Source organism: Bos indicus x Bos taurus, chromosome 7, assembly GCF_003369695.1.
Source record: "Bos indicus x Bos taurus breed Angus x Brahman F1 hybrid chromosome 7, Bos_hybrid_MaternalHap_v2.0, whole genome shotgun sequence".
Classification (NCBI taxonomy): domain Eukaryota; kingdom Metazoa; phylum Chordata; class Mammalia; order Artiodactyla; family Bovidae; genus Bos; species Bos indicus x Bos taurus.
This window is the reverse complement of record NC_040082.1, coordinates 85011157-85037462: the sequence shown is the minus strand read 5'-3', so window position 1 is coordinate 85037462 and position 26306 is coordinate 85011157. Positions and strand designations below refer to the sequence as shown.

Sequence of the window (26306 nt, the reverse complement as noted above, 5' to 3'; positions counted from 1 at the left end):
GACAAATAAAGTATATATAATCATACTATAATAAAACGCTGAATTAAAATAAAGATACTGATATCACATAGTAGATAACAGGCTTCCATCCTCTGTACTTTGGATTTACAGTGGATTGTGGTATTTTCCATGATCCTAAAAAATACCCTTTCCTTTCCATCTTTCCCTTAAGCCACTGCCCTCTTTTCCTTCCTTTCACCTCACACTTTGGAATTATCTACAGTCATTCTCTCCTTTCTTTCTTCTGACTTGACTCTGGAACCCATGGTAACCTAGTCAACTGAAACTGTATTTCAACCAGCTCAGTAGGTGGGCTTTTCTCATTCCTTACATAACCTGTCCTCCCTGCCCAAAAAAAGAGAAAAGAAAAACAGCACCTGTATGCACTTGGCTTCCAGAAATGGGACCTAGACCACCTTTGTATGCAGCTGCATGCCTGTGTGCTAAGTCACTTCATGGATGTCTGACTCTGTGAGCCTATGGACTGTAGCCTTCCAGGCTCCCCTGTCTATGGGATTCTCCAGGCAAGAATACTGGAGTGGGTTGCCGTGCCCTCCTCCAGAGGATCTTCCCCACCCAGGGATCGAACCTGTGTCTCTCACGTCTCCTGTGTTGGCAGGCGGGTTCTTTACCACTAGCTCCACCTGGGGAGCTCCTGTGTAGCTGTGTACCAGGCATGTATGCTTTGGAGGCCCCACAGTTGGCTCAAGCTCAGCATGCATAGACTGAGTCTCTAGTTCCACTACACCTACTTGATGTGTAGTTTCCCAGCATTTCCCAAATAGCTTATCTCAGTGATTGGCCCCACTATCCATTTTCCAGCCCAAAGTGTAAATCTGGATAGCATTCTTAATACCGCCCTTTGCTGACACAACCATTTTATCACCAAGAATTTGGATGGATACTACATCTTAAATGTATTTTGAATCTATCCCCTTTTCTCTCTCTTCGTTTCTTTTCTGGATTACTGAGACATCTTTTTTTGATGTCTTGTTCTACGCAAGACACTTGTTCTACTCCATCTTTTTTCCATGTTACAACCACAGTGATCTTTCTAGAATGCAGATTTGGTCACGTTCCTCCTGAGTGTCCTGTTCTCAGGACATAGTTTCTCACATCACCCTGTGCTTGCATACACTGTGGTTCAGGCACGTTCACATTTACTCGTTTCCCAAATAAATCGTGCTCCTTGTTGCCTTGTCTTTGTGTCATCTTCCGTCTGCTTGGATAACAAGACTCCATTTTGTTTTCGTAGCCTGGTTTAGACCTATTTGTCTGTTACGTTTCAGTCTGTCTGTGTAACTCTCCGGACCCATTTTTTCCTGTGCATTCCCATGTTATCTAGTGCCTGCCCTAGTATTTATCACACCATATCTTCCTCAGGGGTAATTCTGACCTCTTGGGCATCACAGCCAGCCTCTTGGGAAGGAGTCCAGCAAACACTTGGTCTCAGCTGTACTCACAGCTTAGTGATTCGATTTCTGGTCCAAGGAAATGTTCATCTTGTATTTTGAAACCAGCTGGCTCTTTCTGGTTTTCTTTTCTTTTTTTTTTTTTTTCCTTTTTAAATGTGATCTCTCACTGTTCTGTGTTTGGAACAGAAGGGGAGTACCAAAATATCCTGACTAGAGGTCAAAATCTGCATGTTTAATAAGCTGTCCAGGTGATTTTTCTGCACATTTAAGTTTTGCAACATCTGCACTCGCTATTTTATCCTATCAAGAAGACTGAAGCTGTTTGACATGAACTTACTCAACCTCAGATTCCCTCTATTACTACATCCTCATTTTCCATTTTCCCTGCATTTGATGAAGTGTCTTCCCTTCTTTTCCAGAGTAAAATGTTCTTGCTCCACACCTAATTCCATCACCTTTCTAACTCTTACTATTAATATGTAAGTTCACTTTTCTAGCTTTTAACTCTTCGTTTTCCCAACTCTTCCTCTTTACCTATGATCAGTTCAGTTCAGTTCAGTTCAGTCGCTCAGTCCTGTCCGACTCTTTGCGACCCCATGAATTGCAGCACGCCAGGCCTCCCTGTCCATCACCAACTCCCGGAGTTCACTCAAACTCAAGTCCATCGAGTCGGTGATGCCATCCAGCCATCTCATCCTCTGTCGTCCCCTTCTCCTCCTGCCCCCAATCCCTCCCAGCATCAGAGTCTTTTCCAATGAGTCAACTCTTCGCATGAGGTGGCCAAAGTACTGGAGTTTGAGCTTTAGCATCATTCCTTCCAAAGAAATCCCAGGGCTGATGTCCTTCAGAATGGACTGCTCGGGTCTCCTTGCAGTCCAAGGGACTCTCAAGAGTCTTCTCCAACACCACAGTTCAAAAGCATCAATTCTTTGGCACTCAGCCTTCTTCACAGTGCAACTCTCACATCCATACATGACCACAGGAAAAACCATAGCCTTGACTAAACGAACCTTTGTTGGCAAAATAATGTCTCTGCTTTTGAATATGCTATCTAGGTTGGTCATAACTTTCCTTCCAAGGAGTAAGCGTCTTTTAATTTCATGGCCGCAATCACCATTTGCAGTGATTTTGGAGCCCCCAAAAATAAAGTCTGACACTGTTTCCACTGTTTCCCCATCTATATCCTAAACATCATTAACACAGACCTCTCTCTTCCATCTCTTTGGTCACCTCTCACTATGCCATTTTTATTCTGAGTTTTTTCACTGTTCATTTGCGCCCAGTTGGACCCAGCTCTTTGCGACCCCATGGACTGTAGCCTGGTATGTAGTAGAACCTTGTAATTGTATCTTCTACTCCTTGCAAATACCCTCTACTCTTGGGAAACTCATCCATAGTTTTTGGCTCACAGTTTTTCCCGTCTCCTCTGCATGTTTCAATTCTGTCCCATTCTTTAGGATCCTTTATCCTCCAGTAACTTGTTTCTCATACTTCAATTGAGAAAATATACTGTTAATCTTCTCTGGTGGGATTGTGTCTTGTTTTAAATTTATCTGCTTAATAAATCATTAATTCATGATGGTTAGAAATTACGTATAACATACATGTGACAAATCAAAGGCCTTTAATCAGCAATTACTTGATAAGTTCACGAATGAATGGTAAATGCTCAAAATCTATTTATTTGGTTTAAAGAGAGAAAATTGAGGCTTTCAAAGAATGAATACCATTTTCATTAGAATCGCTTATGAATATAGATGCAGATATCTTCCAGACACTGTGAAGCACACTAAATCCAGTCACATATAAAAATAATTATAGATTATTATCACTTAGGATTTATCCCAGGAATGCAAGTTGGTTCAGCATCTGAAAACCAAGTAATATGATGTAGTAGAATAAAGGACAAAAGCCGTATGATCATCTCAGACAAAAGCCGTATGATCATCTCAGTAAATGCAGAGAAAGTATTTGCAAAAAAATCTGACACCCTTTCATGATAAAAATGATCAACAAATTTGGAATAGAAGGGAACATTCTTAACCTGATAAAAGGCATATATAAAAAAAACTACAGCTAACATCATACTAACTGGCAAAAGTCAGTATTTCCCTGAAGACCAGAAATAAAACAGATGTTTATTTTCACAACTTCTGTTCAACTTTGTGGTGGAGGTTCTAACTAGGGCAGTTAGGAAAGAAAAGGAGATAAAAAGTATCCAGGTTGGAAAGGAAGAAGTAGAACTATATATTTGCAGATGACATGTGTTTAGTGGATAAAGGATCAACTAAAATGAGTAACGTATACACTAAATTGGAGAAGATATCCTCTTAAAACTCTTTAAATTTAATAAATGGTCAGCAAGGTTGTTGTTATAGAATATCAACATATAAAAATGAATTGTACTTCCATACATTAGCAGTGAACATTGTGAAACTGAAACCAAAAATTCACTTATTATAGGATCAAAAGAATAAATGCTCATGAACAAATATAATGAAGTGAAAGACTTGTACACTTAAAACTACAAAACCTTGTTGAAAGATGTTAAAATCTAAATAAAAGGAAAGATATCCCATGTTTGTAGATTGGAAGACTAAATATTAAGATGGCAATATTCCTCAAATTGATATATAGATATAACACAATTCCTGTCAAAATTCCAACCTTTTTTAAATACACAGTCTAATCCTAAGGTTCATATGGAAATTTATATGCAAATCATATATCAGATATGGGATATATATATAAAGAACTTATATAACTCAACTATTAAAAAACAAATAACTTTATTTAAAACTGGGCAAGATAATAGGATAGATATTTCTCCAAAGTAGTTACATAAAAGCAATAACCAAGTTAAAGTGTGCTCGACATTATTAGTCGTTACAGAAATGCAAACCAAAAGTATGATGTGATACCATCTCACATCTTTAAAATAGTAAAGGTAATAATGAGTGTTGGCAAGGATTGTGGAGAAATGGGAATCCTCATACATTGCAAGTAAGAGTGTAAAATATTCCAGCTGCTTTGGAAAGCAATTTGACAGTTCCTTAATAAGTTAACATAGAATTATCATATAACTGAGCAGTACCACATGAGATTAAATCATATGTCCACAGAGAAGTAATATGGAAATGTTCATAGTAGCTTTGCTTGTAATAGCCAAAAAATGAAGTTAATTAAAATATTCATCAACTGATGGATGAATACATAAAATGTGGTATATCCATACAGTAGAATATTATTTGCAGTTAAAAAGAATGAAGTTCTGGTATATCCCACAACATAGTTGAAATTTGAAAACATGATGCTAAGTGAAAGAAGCCAGTCATGAAAGATCCCTTATTTTATGGTTATTTTATATGGAAAATGCCCAGAATAGGCAAGGATATAGAAAGAGCTTATTAATTAATTGTTATAGATCTGGTAGTTATAGATTATCTATTGCCTATGTCTGGAGTGAGGTAAGGAGAGTAACTGCTAAAGGGGTAGAATTACTTTGGCAGGAATGAAATTACTCTAAGATTAAATTGTAGTGATGGTTGTACAATCATGTAAATACCAAAAATTGTTGAATTTTGTACTTTAACTGGATGAATTACCATGCAATTATTATATTTCACTAAAGCTGTTTATAAATATACAATGAAATTTTGAGTAGAATTGATATGTATCATCCTTTCAGTACCCAATTAATTTTTATTTTATCATTTTGAAAATGCCTTTTGTCCCTATAAAAGCTTGAAATAGCTTTATTCTATGTAAAATTTAGTGGTAAGCTTTCCTAGTTTGGGGCTTCCCTTGTAGCTCAGCTGGTAAAGAATCTGCCTGCGATCAAACCTCGGTTTGATTCCTGGGTCAGGAAGATCCGCTGCAGAAGGGATAGGCTACCCACTCCAGTATTCTTGGGCTTCCCTGGTGGCTCAGATGGTAAAGAATCCACTTGCAATGTGGGAGACCTGGGTTTGATCCCTGAATTGGGAAGATCCCCTGAAGAAGGGAAAGGCTACCCAGTCCAGTATTCTGGCCTGGAGAATTCCATGGACTGTATAGTCCATGGGATCACAAAGAGCCGTACATGACTGAGACTCTTTTCACTTCACTTTCCTAGTTTCAAATAGCATGTTAAATAAAAATTCAATGTATGCATAAGAGAAATAATATTTGCTTTTTTCTATACTAAAACAAAAATTATATGGAATTAGGCCAGATACATGTGGTTCCTTGGCATGGATGGAAAGAAAATATTGTATAAGCACTTTTTTAAAAACAATTTACTGTTTTATTTGTTCTAAGTTCTCTGTAACATAATTGTTACGTGGATTCTGCTTTTATGTATGACATGTACATATTGGAACTGACAGAATCTCTAGGGCAATGTTCTTAGAATTCAGTGATATCTGAGATCACACTTAGCACTACTTACCAAATTATTCATTATATCTGCTTAGAGTAAGATTTATAGTAAATGTTGTAAATGTTGGTTGACAAATACGAGGTTATGTGGCTTGGCAGTCAGAAATCTGTCAGATGGTTTTGCTTAGATCTAATTTTCTTTAAAAAAAAAAAAAAGAAAGAAATCTGTGTTCCATTTAAATTACCAAACACTTTCCAATCCTTCTTTTTCTTTATCCTCCCATGGCACACTTCAAGTCCCCTCCTTTTTGACGAAGTTCTTCCTTACCCCCCTTCCATCATCATACTCTTGTTCTGACCTCTCTGGTCCTTGCTTCCAGTCTCCTGTGCTGGCTTTTCTTCTTTTGACTTTCCCTTGGATGGTGGTGCTTCTCAAAGTTCCCTCCTCAAACTCAATTCTTTTCATATATGTGTCTTCTTTGGAAATCTCATTTATTGCTACAACTTCAAAAGCAATGTTCAGACTTGGTGATAAACCACAAGTATACATATTGATGCCTTACTTTTTTACCAAGTTTCAAATTTTTCGCTGCATAGTTGGAGTTTCTGCTTGGTTCTCTCAAACATTTCATATTCAGAGTGTCCCAAACTCAACTGAAGCTCACAATGTGTTCTTTCCTCTGTCCTGTTTTCTGTTAATAGCACTACCATTAGCTCCGTTCTCAATCAAGCTGTAAGTCTGAGATACTTATCCAGGGACAAAGTCCTGCTGAACTCTCCTAGAATCTCTTGAATATGTGTGTTCTCTCACTCATCATAAAGCTTACTTAAGGGTCTCATCATTTATCACTGGGTTATTTATTTATCTATGTACATTAAACATGAGGATTGTCTTTCTGATATATTGATTTGCTTATGCAATGTTCTTATTTAATTTAAACCTCTTCATAAATACCATAAATTATTTCAGAAAAAAAGCCGAGGTTTTGGGAAGGCTCTCCAGGGTTCAGCATATGGCTAACTAGCAAAGCTTATATTTGTCATTTTCCCAATCATGCTGGTACCCTTTCCATTCTTCGTGCTGCACTTTCAGATTTTTGTTACTTTCTATTAGTCTAAGGCTATCTGTATTCCAGGCTTCCCAGGTGGCACAGTGGTAGAGAATCCACCTGGAGTGCAGGAGACTCGGGTTCAATCCCTGGGTTGGGAAGATCCCCTGGAGTTGGAAATGGCAACCCACTCCAGTATTCTTGCCTGGAGAATTCCATGGACAGAGGAGCCTGGCAGGCTACAGTCCTGGGATTGCAAAGAGTTGGACATGACTGAGCAACTGAGCAGTCACACACACCCAAAACTATATTCCACTTGCTACAGTAATTAGTTCAGGACTCTGGGCCTTATGAGCCCGTTTTCCTGGCTATAGAAATAATTCAAAAGGGTTAGTATGTGACTCAATTCAGGACATTAGGAGAAAAGGAAAGATTTGCTGAGGGCTCCTGGGGGAAAATTCGCTTCCTCTTAGGAGTGAGCCACTGGAAGAGACAACTTCTCTTACTCTAGATGTCCTAGTCAAAGATCTAGCCTAGAACTGCTCAGCCAGGGAAGACAACATTAAAGATGTGGTCAAAGCCAGAGGAGAACATAGGTGAATAGATCTATTTTTCATATAGAAATCTTAAGTACTTTACTGAGAGCCTTTTACATATAATTATTTTGAAGCTGATCTTTTAAGATTCTTAATTCTAAAGAAGAAACGTGGAGTTTTTGCAAAATAAAATATTTAACACAAAACTCACAGATTTAATCTTATTTCGTGTGTTCTTCTGTGTTCCAGGGTTTTTTCTTTCCGCTTGAAAGAAAAGTCAAACATCTTTCAATTTCTACTGTTTCTGTTGTCAGAGAGCTATTTGGAAGTAGAGCACAAAGAAGTACTTTATTATGAAAGGAAATGCCTGAAAATAAGAGTAAATGCTTAAATGAAAGACTTTAAGGAGCCTAAGTTTTAAGAATTTGGCTTAGTGCTAGGTTCCATAAGTGCCTTGGTTGTCGGCATACCTTTAGACGTAGGAGGATCAGAAAGTAAGTTTTGGTCTTTCACTTTTGTAGTGCTTGCTGCTTTACCGTGTGGGGTTTGCTTTTTCTGTCTTCCTTATCTAGAAGTGATTATCAATTTATCTGGTGATCACAGTATAGCTGTTCTAGTTTCCTTTCTCTTCTGAATGTACGTTCAGTTTTATTAAGATGCCCCGCACTAAGATAGCAACACAAGATTCAACAGACCCTAACTTTGCACATATGGTTTTGTTTTGTTGGATTAAATCTGATGGTAACTCTTTCACCACATTATATGTTTGGTCCTCATGTAACCAATTCATGTTAGAATTCTGGACTCTCTAGGGGAATTGATAGATTATAATTTGTACCACTGTGCCTTCAGCGGCTAACTGTTAAGCCTCTAATGAAGATATTATTCTAGAGACTGTCTGAATCTGGTAATAGTTTTGAATTAGAACATTCCAAGAAGACATAGGCAAAGAGTTATTTCATGATACCGCTTATAGGCACAAATGACTTGTCAGAATAAACGGTGGGGGAAAAAAGAATGAATAAAGCAATTCAGTTCAGTTCAATTCAGTCGCTTAGTCATGTCCGACTCTTTGCAACCCCAAGGACTGCAGCACGCCAGGCCTCCCTGTCCAACACCAACTCCCAGAGTTTACTCAAACTCCTGTCCATTGAGTCAGTGATGCCATCCAACCATCTCATCCTCTGTCATCCCCTTCTCCTCCCACCTTCAATCTTTCCTAGCATCAGGGCCTTTTCAAATGAGTCAGCTCTTTGCATCAGGTGGGCAAAGTATTGGGGTTTCAGCTTCAACATCAGTCCTTCCAATGAATATTCAGGACTGATGTCCTTTAGGATGGACTGGTTGGATCACATAGAGCAATAGAGGAAAGAAATTTAAGGCGTTGTCAACCATTTTTAAATTGTGGGGTTTGAAACTTATTCCCTTGTATTTATAATTAGAATATAATTTTTCTGTGCTTTTTATCAATGCACTTAAACATTTTTATGTGTTTTTATATATGTGTGTATATATATACACATACGTATATGGGACTTCCCCCTTGGCTCAGCAGTAAAAGAATGTGCTTGCAATGCAGGAGACGCAGGAGATACGCAGGTTCAATCCCTGGGTGGGGAAGATCTCCTGGAGGAGGGCATGGCAACCCACTCCAGTATTCTTGCCTGGAGAATCCCATGTATGGAAGAGGCTGGTAGGCTATAGTCCCTGGGGTCACAAAGAATCAGACTTGACTGAAGCAACTGAGTATACATACATATATATATTTATATATATGCTTGTGTATATATATACATATATATATATATATATATACACACATATATATATATATATATACATCTTTTAAAAAACTGAAAGCTCAGGTTTACTTTTTGGTAATCATCTAGGCTTATGGCTTTTATAATTGTTCCCTGTATTCACTTGGTCTTTGCTAGCCCTGTTGCTTAGAGAGGACAGCTAATTCCCAGGCATCTCTGACTGGATTCTCTTCATACTGGCTCATTTCCTTTTCAATATATTAGCAAGTCGCTCCCAGTGTACCTAATTGTAGCTTTGTTTGACTTTCCACCTCTCTCTGCTTATTGAACTAGAAGAAAAGTACATTAAAGCTTATATAAATGACCAGGTTTCTGGGTTTTGGGAAAATGTTAAAGAAAGCAGACCTTTCATTAATGTGAAAGGGAGTGAACTAGTCCCAGCACTGAGTAAGCTGAATGGATAAATTTAGGGAGGTACAATAGGAAAACTGGATAACTCCCAAAGCCACCCACATTTGCCCTTTGCCATTTTACTGTATTATTTTAGGTTTGAAGTTAATTCCCAGAATGCCAGATATACCCATATTCAGATGTAAGTACAAAAACATATCCTGAAGCCAAATAGAAAAAAAAAAAAAAAAAGGTGTTTGCCACCCTCCATTGGTTCAGATAATTAATGTGAAAATTAGCTATAAAATTTTAAATGTACTTATTTCATATTTAAAAATGTAATCCTTGCATATGTGTGTGTTTTTTTTAAGTCTCTAGTAGGATAAGTCCCTAAATGATGTAGAATGGAAACTAAAACATTTACATCTTTACTTATTTCCAATTTAAATTGCATTTGAGGAGGAAAAAGAGGATATGGAGTTTTGCTTTCATTGGCCTTGTTTTCCTGCCATGGGAGTTTACTTTCATCTCAGTTCCCATAGATAGTGTGAGAAATTCTTTAGGGCCTGAAACAAGAGTATCTTCAAGGTTATACGATCCGACCTAATCAACCATCAGTGCTCTCTTACACTTTTTTTAAAAGCTACTTAATGAAAGCCTTTCTCAGTCATCTTCTCCTTCTTTCCCTGATTAGACATTGACGAGTGCAGCATCATTCCTGGGATATGTGAAACTGGCGAATGTTCCAACACCGTGGGAAGCTATTTTTGTGTTTGTCCACGTGGATATGTAACCTCAACAGATGGCTCTCGGTGCATCGGTAAGCCTCCTGGTTTTGAGGGCACAATACACTGCTTCTTTCTAATGACAGAACAGCCCAAGCAGGTATGGAGATGGCAACAATTATAAAACCTTTGGGAAAGTGGCAGAAAGAGTTGTTTATGTTACTGCTATCGAGGGATTGATCAGCCAGGTGCTCATGTCACAAACTTCAGTATCAGAAGCCATTTGGGTTTGCTTTATGTTGTCAGAGTCATTTCTGAAATGAAGAAAGATTTCGTCAAGACGTTGCTGAATGTTACAGACACAAAGGCACAAGAAAGATTTTTAAAAATCTGCTTTGGGAGACAAAGTGTAGTAATTAACAGTTCTTTCATTGTTATGAATCATGAATGTAGTCACTGTCTTATTTACTTAGCATATGTTTATTCTAGTTCAGTTCAGTTCAGTTCAGTCACTCAGTTATGTCCGACTCTTTGCGACCCCATGAATCACAGCACACCAGGCCTCCCTGTCCATCACCAACTCCCGGAGTTCACTCAGACTCACATCCATCGAGTCAGTGATGCCATCCAGCCATCTCATCCTCTGTCGTCCCCTTCTCCTCCTGCCCCCAATCCCTCCCAGCATCAGAGTCTTTTCCAATGAGTCAACTCTTCGCATGAGGTGGCCAAAGTACTGGAGTTTCAGCTTTAGCATCATTCCTTCCAAAGAAATCCCAGGGCTGATCTCCTTCAGAATGGACTGGTTGGATCTCCTTGCAGTCCAAGGGACTCTCAGGAGTCTTCTCCAACACCACAGTTCAAAAGCATCAATTCTTCGGCATCAAGCTTTCTTCACAGTCCAACTCTCACATCCATACATGACTACTGGAAAAACCATAGCCTTGACTAGACGGACCTTTGTTAGCAAAGTAATGTCTCTGCTTTTGAATATGCTATCTAGATTGGTCATAAATTTTCCTTCCAAGGAGTAAGTGTCTTTTAATTTCATGACTGCAGTCACCATCTGCAGTGATTTTGGAGCCCAAAAAAATAAAGTCTGACACTGTTTCCATTGTTTCCCCAGCTATTTCCCATGAAGTGATGGGACCAAATGCCATGATCTTTGTTTTCTGAATGTTGAACTTTAAGCCAACTTTTTCACTCTCCTCTTTCACTTTCATCAAGAGGCTTTTTAGTTTCTCTTCACTTTCTGCCATAAGGGTGGTGTCCTCTGCATATCTGAGGTTATTGATATTTCTCCCAGCAATCTTGATTCCAGCTTGTGCTTCTTCCAGCCCAGCATTTCTCATGATGTACTCTGCATAAGTTAAATAAACAGGGTGACAATATACAGCCTTGACGTACTCCTTTTCCTATTTGGAACCAGTCTGTTGTTCCATGTCCAGTTCTAACTGTTGCTTCCTGATCGTCATATAGGTTTCTTAAGAGGCGGTTAATACAATAAAGAAATCAGTACGTTTAATTTTGTGTTTTAAGCATATTTTAACTAAAGCCAGATATATTGCATGTTCTCTTTTATTTAGAAAGATAAAACAGTGCTTTCAGTCATGTGTAGGTCATCTATTTTTTAATAAGCTTTAGACTTTAAGATCACTAAATATTCCTGTAGTACAGGAATTTAATTAAGGAAATCAAACCAGCACCCAAAGACTGTAGTTGCTTGGTTCCCTAGAGGATGACTGTCTGGGCAGTGACCATCTCCTATCCCCATTGGGAGGGTGTGTGAGTCCCTAAGCACCATGGACTTTGTATATTCAAATGATGTACACATGAACTGGATTGATGGGATGGAGGTTACAGAGAGTTTAAGGTGTAAGCTAGAGGTCATAGGGTACCAATAAAAAGGCTTGAGTTCACTTGTTGAGATGCCAAACACCGTGCTGTGGCCATCCAACAGCAAAGAGATGAGAGAGAAGATCCTGCCTTCAGAATGCTATGTTGTCATCATAAACAGTAGTCAAAAAGTTAGCAGTCAAAGAAGAAACTGTGGTGGCAGTATTAAAACTGACAGCTGCCAGTTATCAAGCACACACCATTTGTGAGGCCCTGGACATCTACTCCTTACTATCACATAGTGGGAGGGCCTTGGGTAAGCTACTGACCTCTCTGTACTTCAGTTCCTTCTAGTAAATATGTGATAAAATATTCCTTATTCCTTCTACTTACTATCATTAGGAGGAGGAAGAGGTAAAGGAGAATGAGGATGTAATCCTTCTAATAACCCTGTGTGATGGGCATAATTATTCTGATTTGTAGATGAATAAATTGAGATTTAGAGAGGTTAAATGACTTATGTGATATTTCAGGGCTGATCCATGGAGCCAGGATTTAAATCCAGGTCTCCATGCATCTGTGTTACTCTGGTTCTGTACTGTCTCCTTAGATACTCCAAGTTAACGGAGAGCCTCTGCCTAGATCTCAAGGCCTCCAGCATGAGTGGTTTCTCTCCCACCACACGGACAGTTGGTTTTGAAAAGATTTGAATGATTATTTGTTCTTTACAAATGAATCAGAGTTCTGTCTTACACTTGGTAATACATTATAGATGTTAAGTCTATAAAACTGAGCAAATTAACTGATTTTAGGGTCAGCGTTATCAGACTGATAACTAAGTCTGATTCATTTAACATAATTTAACAGAATTGCAAATTAGCAGAACAACCTACACTTGGCTTAATTTTCTTAAACTGTATAGGAAAAGAATGTGCACACACACACACACACGCAGTCTTCCACTTGAAACAGGCATGAACTCAACCCTATAGGGAAAATGTCAGTTTAGGAGTCATCAGTGAACATCCTTGGCCGGATGCCATAGACCCTGACCTTAGGAAACTTATATTCTTGAAATGACCAGAAGAAATGTGCCTGGAGATATAAGTGAGGTTATTACTGTGAAGTTCTGAAAATGCCAAATAAGATGCATGTGTTTTATTTGGTAGATGGTGTGGAGTAACTGAAGGCCTTTGAGAATGAATTGTACAACTAGACCAACTAGTGAGAAGGCAGAATTTGCCATAACACGTGTTAGTGTTTTAGATCAGATTTCTAAGTTACTTCTTTCTCCCTTATTTCTTAAGTTTCTAAGTCCTTTTTTTAGTCATAAATCCCATCATATTGAAATAATCATGATGAAGATCCCCAACAATTTACTGAGGTTGTTTTCTTCAATGTCAGACATTTGGTTTACCGTTAAATCATGATGAACTCTTTATCTCTTGCTTCTTATATAAAGTTCTAAGCCTTTACCTGAACTTTTAAAGCCCTTTGGAGCCTGACCCAGCCTGTATTCAGAACTCATCTCTAACCACCTGCCACCTCACACATTGCTCTTATTGTGGTACATAAGTACACTGCCCACAGTATTTCCTCTGCCTGAAGCATCTTGACTTCCCCCTACTATGCTCATTAAAACCCAACTCATCCTTTAAATCCCCACTTAAACATCACTGTTTTTACAGCTATCCCTGCCTAACCCACATTTACTTCTTGGACAAAGTCAGTTGGCCCTTCCCATAATATTTTTCACTTTCTTTCATTTCTGGGTTTATCACAGTGTCACAAGTATTTTTGCTCTACTCATTGGCCAGACTATAAGCACCATTAGGTCCTGCCTTATGCAGCTTTTTGTCCTCAGTACCTGATACGGTCCTTTCCATAGAAGTTTGGGCTCAGTAAATCTTTTTCTGAATGAAGAGGCAAACCAGCAAATGAATGAGATGGGATTGAACATAAGAATTTCATTAATATTAATTAATAGCTGCTTTGCATCCTTTGACTGCTGGAGATATGTGGTGGCACTGAGTTATGGTCTCCAATGCTCGGAATGTGAGAGAGCTTGCTTGAGCTCCAGGAGCTGTGGCACATGAGTCCCATGCTAACCAGGAGTCTCCACTCATTTCAGTATCAATATCCTGACCCAGAAACAGAGGAAAGCCCCTAAGGAGGGGAGAATGACATTCCAAAATTGCAAAACCAATGTTAAAATTAAGTAAGCAGCTGAAAAAGTTTTTGAATTTAACTATGTTTCATTTGGAATAAGTATATGTTTTCCACATAAGAAAAAAATAAGCCTAGAATTTTAATAGGTAAGAGATCTTTGATTTTGATTTTTTTTTAAATCTGAGTCTGTATTTTGTTAGATGGAATTTATTTATGATTAAATTATATATGTCATAAGTATTTCCATGCTATTTGTTTTGTAACCATATATATGCTAACAATAATGAGCTGGATGCTCTCAAAATTTTTTTCTTGAGCAGGAAACTCCATGTTATCTGCAGCTTTATTCTAAGTGCAGCACATACTGAATGCTGCCCCGATTCCTTAGTTAGTCAAAACATCCTGAATATTTACAGCATTATAAGGAAACAATAAGCTTCCTTTTTCTCTTATGTATAAGAAATACCTTCATACAGCAGGACAGTTTAATGGTCATTTAAATTATAAAATTGGATAGTTTTCTCATTTCGTTTTATGCTAAGTATAAAAATGAAATTCTTAATTTGTTTTTATTTTATGTTTTCCATCAAGTTTTTAAAATGTCCAGGAAACAGCCCTCCTTTTTAACAAAGATTACTAAGAGATGTCATTTCTAGAAAAAGTAGACCCATACCTAATTTTTTTCTTTTTTCTTTTGAAAATTTCATTTTCTTTCTTTATTATTCAGTGAAATTAAGAAATTAATTACAATGTTAAAATGTAATGGAAGAAGACAATGAAGCATTTTTCATAGCACAACTTAATTACCCTTATATCATTTTATATCATTTTAATGTTCATGACATTATTAATACTTCATTTCCACATTGCAGTGGAGGCAAGAAGAGTAACTGGCAGTCAACAATGAGTCCGTGATGATTGACAGGCTCTTTGCAACTCATTTCAACCCCATGGAGCCTACCAGGCTCCTCTATGGAATTCTCCAGGCAAGAATACTGGAGTACCATTCCCTTCTCCAGGAGATCTTCCCGACCCAGCGATCTAACCCATATCTCCTGTGTCTTCCTGCATTGCATGTAGATTCTTTACCTTCGGAGCCACCAGGGAAGCCCAATTGACAGGCAGCAGTGAACAGATTCTGTATCCAAGTTAATGTGCCAGCTATCGCTGTGCACACAGAACTAGCAGGGACCCTACATGGGTAACTCAGAAGTGCCAGTCAGCAACAAGCAAAGTTCAGAAAATGGAGAGTAAGCATTTAAAAGTCCTTAAGGTAATGTGATGTTGCCACAATATCCTAGTGGGTTTCCTTGAGCTTTACAGACATTTCAGTGCACAATATGCCATGGAGTATTCTCAAGAAAACATAATGTGAAAAAGAAAAACATAAGAGAAAGTTGGAGGCAGTGGGTAATTAATTGCTAAATAATTCCTTAGCCAATAAATGCTGTAAATCCAAAAGAAAGGCCTGACTATCATAGTTAAAATTCTCTTGAAAGTGAGCACTGATAAGATACAGACCTTGAAAGATGGGTGGGAGCAGAGCAATTGGACTGTGCTGAGCAAAGAGAAAGGCCTGAGCAGCACTGCAGATGCTGAAAGTGAGTAGACGTGGGAGGCAGTGGGAAGAGTCGCCAGGGGAGGAGAGCTAAGTAAGAAAGTGGTTGAAGATGGGTTAAGATGAAGATTCTATTGCTGAGGCTCTTAACTGCCTTTCTAAGAAGTTTCAGCTTGATCCTGAGGACAGTGAGAGCCCATGAAGAATTGTGAGCAGCACAGAGACAAAAATCAGTGGGGGAAATCTCTTTAAGAGAAATGAGGAAGATCTTTAGAGAGTGATATATAGAGTGGTGATCAGGATATGCTGTCCCTGTGCAGCACTCTGTGTGATGATGGATGTTGATTGCCTGCGTTACATGCATGCATGCATTTGCAAATGCTTGAAGCATAACCCCAAACTCCTAAATATGTTTAACTAATAACACAGTAATCCAAGTCTATGCCCAACCAATAATGCTGAAAAAGCTGAAGTTGAACAGTTCTGTGAAGACCTACAAGACCTTCTAGAACTAACACCCCCAAAAGATGTCCTTTCCATTATAGGGGACTAGAATGTAAAAGAAGGAAGTCAAGAATTAATTACCTGGAGTAACGGGCAAATTTGGCCTTGGAATACAGAAGGGCAAAGGCTAAGAGAGTTTGCCAAGAGAACGCACTGGTCATAGCAAACACTCTCTTCCAACAACACAAGAGAAGACTCTACACATGGACATCACCAGATGGTCAACACCGAAAGCAGATTGATTATATTCTTTGCAGCCAAAGATGGAGAAGCTCTATACAGTCAGCAAAAACAAGATCAGGAGCTAATGTGGCTCAGATCATGAACTCCTTATTGTCAAATTCAGACTGAAATTGAAGAAAGTAGGGAAAACCACTAGACCATTAAGGTATGACCTAAATCAAATCCCTTATGATTATACAGTGGAAGTAACAAATAGATTCAAGGGATTAGATCTAATAGACAGAGTGTCTGAAGAACTATGGATGCAGGTTCGTGACATTGTACCGGAGGCAGTGATCAAGACCATCCCCAAGAAAAAGAAATGCAAAAAGGCAAAATGGTCTGAGGAGGCCTTACAAACAGCTCTGAAAAGAAGAGAAGTGAAAGACAAAGGAGAAAAGGAAAGATATACCCATTTGAATGCAGAGTTCCAAATAGCAAGGAGAGATAAGAAAGCCTTCCTCAGTGATCGATGCAAAGAAATAGATAAAACAATAGAATGGGAAAGACTAGAGATACCAAGGGAACTTTCATGCAAAGATGGGACAATAAAGGACAGAAATGGTATGGACCTAACAGAAGCAGAAGATAATAAGAAGAGGTGACAAGAATACACAGAACTGTGCAAAAAAGATATTCATGACGCAGATAATCATGATGGTGTGATCACTCACCTAGAGCCAGACATTCTGGAATGCGAAGTCAAGTGAGCATTAGGAAGCATCACTACAAACAAAACTAGTGGAGGTGATGGAATTCCAGTTGAGCTATTTCAAATCCTGAAAGATGATGCTGTGAAAGTGCTGCACTCAATATGTCAGCAAATTTGGAAAACTCAGCAGTGGCCATAGGACTGGAAAAGGTCAGTTTTCATTCCAGTCCCAAAGAAAGGCAATGCCAAAGAATGCTCAAACTACCGCACAATTGCACTCATCTCACACACTAGTAAAATAATGCTCAAAATTCTCCAAGCCAGGCTTCAGCAATACGTGAACTGTGAACTTCCAGATGTTCAAGCTGGATTTAGAAAAGGCAGAGGAACCAGAGATCAAATTGCCAACATCCGCTGGGTCATCAAAAAAGCAAGAGAGTTCCAGAAAAATATCTACTTCTGCTTTATTGACTATGCCAAAGCCTTTGACTGTATGGATCACCACAAACTGTGGGAAATTCTTCAAGAGGTGGAAATACCAGAAAACTTGACCTGCCTTCTGAGAAATCTGTATGCAGGTCAAGAAACAACAGTTAGAACTGGACATGAAACAACAGACTGGTTCCAAATCAGGAAAGGAGTACGTCAAGGCTGTATATTGTCACCCTGCTTATTTAACTTCTTTGCATAATACATTATGAGAAATGCTGGACTGGATGAAGCACAAACTGGAATCAAGATTGCCAGAAGAAATATCAATACCCTCATATATGCAGATGACACCTCCCTTATAGCAGAATGTGAAGAAGAACTAAAGAGCCTCTTGATGCAAGTGAAAGAGGAGAGTGAAAAAGTTGGCTTAAAACTCAACATTCAGAAAACTAAGATCATGGCATCTGGTCCCATCACTTCATGAGAAATAGATGGGGAAACAGTGCAAACAGTGAGAACTTTATTTTTTTCTGGCTCCAAAATCACTGTAGATGGTGACTGCAGTCATGAAATTAAAAGACGCTTGCTCTTTGGAAGAAGAGCTATGACAGCTTATTAAAAAGCAGAGACATTACTTTGCCAGCAAAGGTCCATCTGGTCAAGGCTATGGCTTTTCCAGTAGTCATGTATGGATGTGAGAGTTGGACTCTATAAAGAAAGCTGAGTGCCGAAGAATAAATGCTTTTGAACTGTGGTGTTGTAGAAGACTCTTGAGAGTCCTTTGGACATCAAGATCCAACCAGTCCATCCTAAAGGAAATCAGTCCTGAATATTCATTGGAAGGACTGATGTTGAAGCTGAAACTCCAATACTTTGGCTACCTTATGCAAAAAACTGACTCATTTGAAAAGACCCTGATGCTGGGAAAGATTGAAGGTAGGAGGAGAAGGGGTTGACAGAGAATGAGATGGTTGGAAGGCATCACTGACTTAATGAACATGCATTTGAGTAAACTCCGGGAGTTGGTGATGGACAGGGAGGCCTGGTGTGCTGCAGTCCATGGAGTCGCAAAGAGTTTGACACGACTGAGTGGCTAAAATGAACTGAAAAGGGGTAGAGGAGACAGGGATGAAACCATATACTATATAGCATTTTAGGTTTAATCAGAAAAATCATATACAAGTGACTGGGGAGTCAGGGGGTGTAGTTTAAATTAAGAAAGAATGTCCTTGAAAGAGAAAGTTAGGTGATGAGGAAGAAAAATTCCACTGCTTTAAAGGAAGAAGTAAACCAAGGAGCCACAGTGGTTCTTTGTCATTCATTCTTCCTAGTTCTAGTTAGTCGTGTATGATGGCAACATGAAAGCAATATGCAAGATTTTAGAAATAGCAAGAATCTGCAGAATTAGTCAAATGGAACTCAGATTAATGCCAGACCCTCAGAGAAGCAAGTGCGGGCCTGCAGAATCTGGATGAAGTCTGAGGCCGTGATTTTTTATCTATCGAACACATACTATCACTAGTCTTCTGACTTGAGCTCACCTCATCACGGCTTTCTGGTTAACCCCTTCATTTTTAATGAGCAAAGCTCACTCAACAGGAGATGTATTTTTTCAAGGTACAACCTCCCTCATCTTTTACCAAGTTTTCATCACATTGTATAATTAACTGTTAGTTCTTTTAAATCAAGTTTAGACTAAATGTCAAGCCAGGAAACAAACTCTGATAAGAGTACCATTATTTTGTTTCAAGGTAGATTTATATTTTAATCAGAGAAGATGGATTACTTCCTCTTTCTCAGTGTGGCTTTCAATAAGGCTTGATGTAAACCTTCTTCTGGGAGTATAGCGAGGGTGATAAGAGATTATTAGAGGAATAGACATGTTTTCATTACTTACGACCATATCAGTTCTGCAGTTAAACACATACCAAGCACTAGAAGAATTTGTTCTAATGATGTTATAAACAGGCTTCATCTTTCTTTGCCCCTAATAATTCCATATTTCAAGGGATGGCATGTCTTGACAACTCTTAGTTGTATGGGATGTTCCTTTTTATTCTTCCATATGGCACATTTTCAACAGAGTACTTTCTAAGGACCATGCAGTTTAGAGATACAAACGAAATAACCCATCTGTCAGGCACTGTTTTCCTTTTGTAATGTATTTTTGGAGAGATCTTAACTATGAGATATCACACTACATGGTGTCTGTATCTCATTTTCATGTTTTGATGCAAAGGATTGAAAGTAGATTGTTTATGTCTCCAACGTTACTGCTATTGTCCAGTTGTTAAGTCATGTCCCACTTTGTGACCCCATGAACTGCAGCATGCAAGGCTTCCCTGTCCTTCACCATCTCCCTGAATTTGCTCAAACTCTTGCCCATTGAGTCAGTGATGCCATCCAATCATCTCATCCTCCATCGCCCCCCTTCTCCTCTTGCCCTCAGTCTTTCCCAGCATCAGGGCCTTTTCCAGCGAGTCAGTTCTTCGCATAATGTGGCCAAAGTGTTGAGCTTCAAATTCAGCATCATCCTTCCAATGACTGTTAGGGTTGATTTCCTTTAGGGTTGACTGGTTTGATCTCCTTGAAGATACTAATTGTAGAATTTATGAAAATTAGTTATGATTTACTTGCCAGTCCCGTCTTGCTGTCCCTCAGTCCTTTCAGCAGTGACATGGTTTCCTCCAGCATATCTTATAGGACTGATGAAAGGTTTTCAAACTACAGGAGTTAATTATAGTTAACTAATTATAGTTAATTAACTATAGTAGTTAATTATGTTTACTGAATTTGAAGACCTCCTCTTTAACATCAAAAATGTTTTCAGATCCATACATGATGATAACCCAATATCTTTGAGAAAAATACATAATGAAACAAACTACTGAATATTCAATAATAATTTTAAATGAATTTGTATTTTACTAGTCAAAATGGAATATAAATTAGTGGGAAATGTAGTAGTATCTGTATATTATGAGGCATTTTTATTTGCATTGCAGTGTTCAGTATAAGTACACATTTGTGGAGCTCTCACAATGTCCTTGAAGACTTCCAAATTCTGAGACTAATACAGATTCCTGTTCAGCTCCTACTCATTTTTTTTTTTTTTAACATATTACCTTATTTCCAGTGTGTTGGTGAATTTGACACATGAGTGGTTTAGAAATGTCAGGGTCTCCCCTGATTTGAAAATCTTCTATGTGGACTTGAGTTTTGTGTTTTCTCGTTGGATAGCTATATCCATTAGATCAAACTTGTTAACTGTTCTGTTCAAATTTTTCCTAGAACTACTAGATTTTATCTACTGTGTCTATCAGTTAGTTACAGAGTTGTATAAATGTTCCACCTTGGTAGTAGATTTCTCAGTTTCTCCATGTGGCCTTTTAAGTTTTTGCTTTAATGTTTTGATGCTATGTTATAAGGTAATGACTGTTTAAAAGTCATATTTTAAAAGTTATATTTTCATAGTGAATTGAACCTTTTTTGAAATGTATTGACTAAAGTTTTCTTTCTTTTCCTCATGATACGTTTCTAAATATTTTTGATGTTTTATCTAATGTCTTTTTCCACCGCATTTTGTAAATTGGAGAGGAAGATTTAAATATATGCCATTTGGATATTTTTTCTCTCAATCTTTCTGCTTCCTTTTGTTTTAAATATGTTTCTTTAAACAGCCTAACTGTAAATTTGGGGGGACATGGTCTCAAAATCTTTATCTTTTAAATTGATATTTAAATTCATTCATGTTTATTACAGTAACTGATGCATTTATTTCTATTATAATTATTTTTTGCTTCTCGTTTATTGTGCTTTTCCTGTACTTTCTCTTTTTTGTTATTTTCTGTTTCTCACTTTCTTTTTTAGATTTATTTTGGCTTTTGTCTCTTCGTTCCCTCTTTCCATTCTTCCATAGCCCATTCTTTTTCATCTGTTGTTTAGAAATACATAATTTATTTCTGTGGTTTTAGTGATTATCCTGGCTGCTTGAGGATACATATATAATAACTTAAAGCCTAAAATTGTCTGTATTTTACCCACATATAAACAGTAAAAGAATATTAGAATGGTTACACTTTGATCTCCCCCTTCCAAGGTAAAAAAGTCCAACCAATTTCCACTCCCCATTTGCAACAGATTAATCATTATTATTATTGTTTGATATTTTATTACTTGTCCATGTATCTTAACAGTGTTTTCCCTCTTTATTTATTCATATATTTCAGACCTTCCACTGGAATTGTTTTCCCTTTTACCTAAAACACCTCTTCTAAAATTTACTTTGGCAAGAACCTTTTTGTAGAAAATTCAGTTTATATTTTCCTGAAAATGGCCTTAATTTATTTCCCTCTGGAAGATGGTTTCTTGGGGTACAGAATTTTAGATTGACAGTTATTTTATCTCAGCATACAGAAGATAATATTCTGTTGTGTTCTAGCATCCACTGGTGCTATTAAGAAGTCAGTGATTGATATAAATATAATTCCTTAGCAGGTAATCTTTTTGTTCTCGCTATTTTTAAGATCTTCACCTTTTCTTTGTTGTTCTGCAGTTTCAGAGTGATGTGGTGCTAACTCTGGATTTCTTTTTAGTTTTCCCACTTTGGATTTATTGGACTACCTAGATCTGAACTTATCTTGCAACATCATTAGAAAGTTGTAAACTAGTATCTGTTCACTGTGGCCTCTCCCCCTATTGTCTGCTTTTGACACTTTCTAATACTCTTATTCGTCTTATTAGATGTAAATTACCTTTTCACACTCACCCCCATAGTTCTTAACCTCTTTCCAAGATTTTCCATCTCTTTGACTCTGAACTACACAACCATGATATATTCAGCTATTTTTTCCAGCTCAGGAATTCTCTCTTCATCTATGTGTAGTTAATTAGTTCAGTTGCTCAGTCATGTCCAATTCTTTGCAACCCCGTGGACTGCAGCACACCAGGCTTCCCTGTCCATCACTAACTCCTGGAGCTTACTCAAACTCATGTCCATTAACTGTGCTATGTGCAGTACACTGCTTAATATAGTCACTAAGTGTGTTATTTCAGTTATGATTGTTTTATTTACAGACATTTCATTGAATGTTTTTAAGTCTCTTCTTTCATTGTTTGTGGACTTGTTTTCTCTGTTCACATTTTTAGTTTTTTAATTGCTTAAATGGATTAAAGGTTATTTAGTTATTAGTATATAATGAATTATCGTTAATTAAAACCAATTAATGATTTTTCAAAATTGATCTGACCATTCCAGTATCTGAAACCTGCTATTTATTCAGCTAACTTTTGCTCATTGAGCCTTGTTTCTCTGTGTGTCATTTATTTACCTACTTCTTCAGTGACTTTACTGTTAGCTACTCCTTTTTTCCTGGAACTTTATATGTGGAAATTCTTTGAGACCTGTGTCAGTATTAAGTCCTCAGTTGTGTTGGTTTTTGTGAGGTACTTTGAATATCCCTACCTGGAGACCTCTTTATGTAATATTTCTCCTTTGAAATTTTCAGAACACAAACCTAATATTTTGACAACAGAGCCATCTATGTGAGAAAGAGCTTGTGGTTTCACATTCTTAGGAAGAGTTTTTTTTTTTTTTTTCCCCCTCCATCCAGCACGAAGGTAGAAAACAGGCAAGTCTCTTAGCTGCTTTTCTCTGCATTAGCCATATAACAAGGATATAGCTGCTTGGGACCCCTACTTTATGAGGGAGTGTCCTGTTTCATTTTGTATTAGAGAGGTGAATCTGGGCTTTTATCTCTTAGGTTCTGGCCCCTGTAAAACTATCAAGAGTTGAAAACCAGAGTCTCCAGAGTTTACAGAAGCCCAAAAGCTGAAACCTAGGTGTGCACTTAACCTCCAAAGATTCTTGTTTTCATTTCATTTTGAGACTCAGTTTTCCCCCTTTTTCATGTCAGTGAGATGATTTTTTTAAAGTAGTTTTTCATATTTTATCAAGAATGTGTCCATGGGGAAGGATACTCAGGGTATCTAATACATCGTTCTGCTGGAAACAGAGCATATATTGCTTTGTTTAATCCTTCCATTAACCCTATTTCATGAATAAGAAGTAGGTAGATATGGTTACAGAATAAAACAATTAACAATATTTTGATGTAAACCTAGGTATTCTGACTCAAGGCCATGACTCTTTTCTTTTTCTTCCCAAATCTTATGGTTCACCTCCTCCTCAGAGATCCTTGAAGAGACAAATATGTTCAGCATACTGTGTAGCACTGAATGTATTTTGTAACAATGGTTACTGTGAAGAGTTTAGAAGTTCCGTATCTTAATTTTCATCCTATTCATGAGGAGTAAATCAAGTAAATTTAAGAATATAATACTTTAGGTTTCTGGAATGAATATTCTAAAAACGATTTTCCTGGATCATTCTTGGGAGTCAAAATCTACCTATGAAATTATTCCCAATGACAGACAGCCTGTCCACACCCAACTGGTGACCCAGCAATCCCACTGCTGGGCATACACACCAAGGAAACCAGAATTGAAAGAGACATGTGTACCCCAGTGTTCATCACAGCACTGTTTACAATAGCCAGGACATGGAAGCAACCTAGATGTCCATCAGCAGATGAATGGATAAGAAAGCTGTGGTACATATACACAATGGAGTATTACTCAGCCATTAAAAAGAATGCATTTGAATCAGTTCTAATGAGGTGGCTGAAACTGGAGCCTATTATACAGAGTGAAGTAAGTCAGAAAGAAAAACACCAATACAGTATACTAATGCATATATATGGAATTTAGAAAGATGGTAACAATGACCCTATATGTGAGTCAGCAAAAGAGACACAGATGTAAAGAACAGACTTTTGGACTCTGTGGGAGAAGGCGAGGGTGGGATGACTTGAGAGAATAGCATTGAAACATGTATACTATCATATGTGAAACAGATTACCAGTCCAGGTTCATTCCATGAGACAAGGTGCTCAGGGCTGGTGCACTGGGATGACCCTGAGAGATGGAATGGGGAGGGAGTTGGGAGGGGGGTTCAGGATGGGGAACAGATGTACACTCATGGCTGATTCATGTCAATGTATGGCAAAAACCACTACAATATTGTAAAGTAATTAACCTCCAATTAAAATAAATAAATTAAAAAAAAATCATGACATTTATAAAGTGTCTGCAGTGCCTTTAAGTAAGCCTGCATGAGTCGAATTATGTACTTTCTCTTGGTCATACTGGGTTTCTTTTGGGGACTGATAGGCATTCTGATTCTTACATGGAATAATACCTAACTAAAGCCAATTGTTTTATTTAACAATAGTGTGGAAGCAACCTGAGGTAAGCTTTGGACCATTTAAGAAAATAATATATTTATTTTTAAACTCAGTGTCTAGTGTAAAAATATTAGACCTTCCCTATTGATAGCATTATTTATAGTTAACAGTTTCATCTGCATCAATGACGTGTAGCTCCTGATGGTTGTGGTGTGTGTTTCCTCTTGTGGTCATGGACAGAATGTCTTGGAAGCACCTTGTTAAAAGTTAAATAATATGCAGTGAAACTGGACTCACTCTTTTTGGCGCTTCAAATAAAATCAGAAAGTACTTCCCTCGTGGTTTTTGGGGCTGTACGTGCCCTTGCCCTCTGTACAAGAGCTCAGAATCTTCCACCTCCCTTCTGCCTTCTCTTTAGCCATCACGTTGACTCCTCGTTTTTCACGCACGTGAAACACATCTTCTTCTTTCTCTTTGAACTTCTCTTCTTCCAGGTTACTTGTGTGGCTCATGCTCTCCCCTTATTAAAGTCTGCTCAGATGTCACTGCCTCAAAGGAGCTGTTTTTGATCAGTCTTTCTAAAATAGTACCTGCGATAGTTTTGTATTGCTGTGTAATAAATAACAGACAATTTCTGTAGTGAACAACAGTATGCATCTGCAGGTCTGCTGGGTGACTGATTGACTAGTCTAGGCTGAGATGGGTCTGTCGCTTTCCCTCATTTGAGCTCTGTGTCTGTCTGGGTGTGGCTTCTTACTGCATACTTACTGCATACTTAATTCTTACTTCTTACTTACAGCTCCTAGCTGCTTCATGCCTCTCTTTTTTGTACACCTAGGGTATGGCATGGCACAGGTGCTCAGTGAGTATTTGCTTGTAAATAGACAAAAGCATGAATAAATGTGATAGAAATGGAAAGAATGAGATGTAATAGAAATTAAGTAAAATAATCCCCTTAACTTAGCATCTCCTAACGTGTACAGTAAATGATGTGAGGACTCAGGGTAATTCTGTCATGTCTTCTATTTTCTTTTCCCATGTTTAGATCAGAGAACAGGCACGTGTTTCTCGGGCCTGGTGAACGGTCGCTGTGCACAAGAGCTTCCGGGCAGGATGACCAGAATGCAGTGCTGCTGTGAGCCCGGCCGCTGCTGGGGCATCGGAACCATTCCTGAAGCCTGTCCTGTCAGAGGCTCTGGTGAGCTGTTGGCTGCTCATGTGCTCAGAACACGCAGTGGCAGGAAAATTAGTAACAATAATGTGCTTTGGTGTTTTCCTTAAACACAGATCATCTTTGCATTCCTTTTAGTATCTTCAATATGACTTGGGTGATTTTTGTGGGGGTTAGGGTGACATTGTTTATTGGAATCAATCTTCATTCTATTCTTTTTGTTAATATTAGGAAAAAACCCTAACCACTGATCATGTATTAACTTTAAGCAAGAATTTTAATAATTA

At 38.0% G+C, this 26306-nt stretch overlaps 1 protein-coding gene across 1 annotated transcript in view; it reads left to right on the top strand.

Moving 5' to 3' along the window:
• FBN2 (fibrillin 2) overlaps window positions 1-26306 on the top strand; it is a 222221-nt gene that overhangs the window by 91656 nt on the left and 104259 nt on the right. Inside the window, exons 8-9 of the mRNA XM_027547035.1 lie at window positions 10204-10329; window positions 25894-26046. Of these exons, the coding sequence (XP_027402836.1) occupies window positions 10204-10329; window positions 25894-26046 (279 nt within the window). The remainder of the gene's footprint in view (window positions 1-10203; window positions 10330-25893; window positions 26047-26306) is intronic.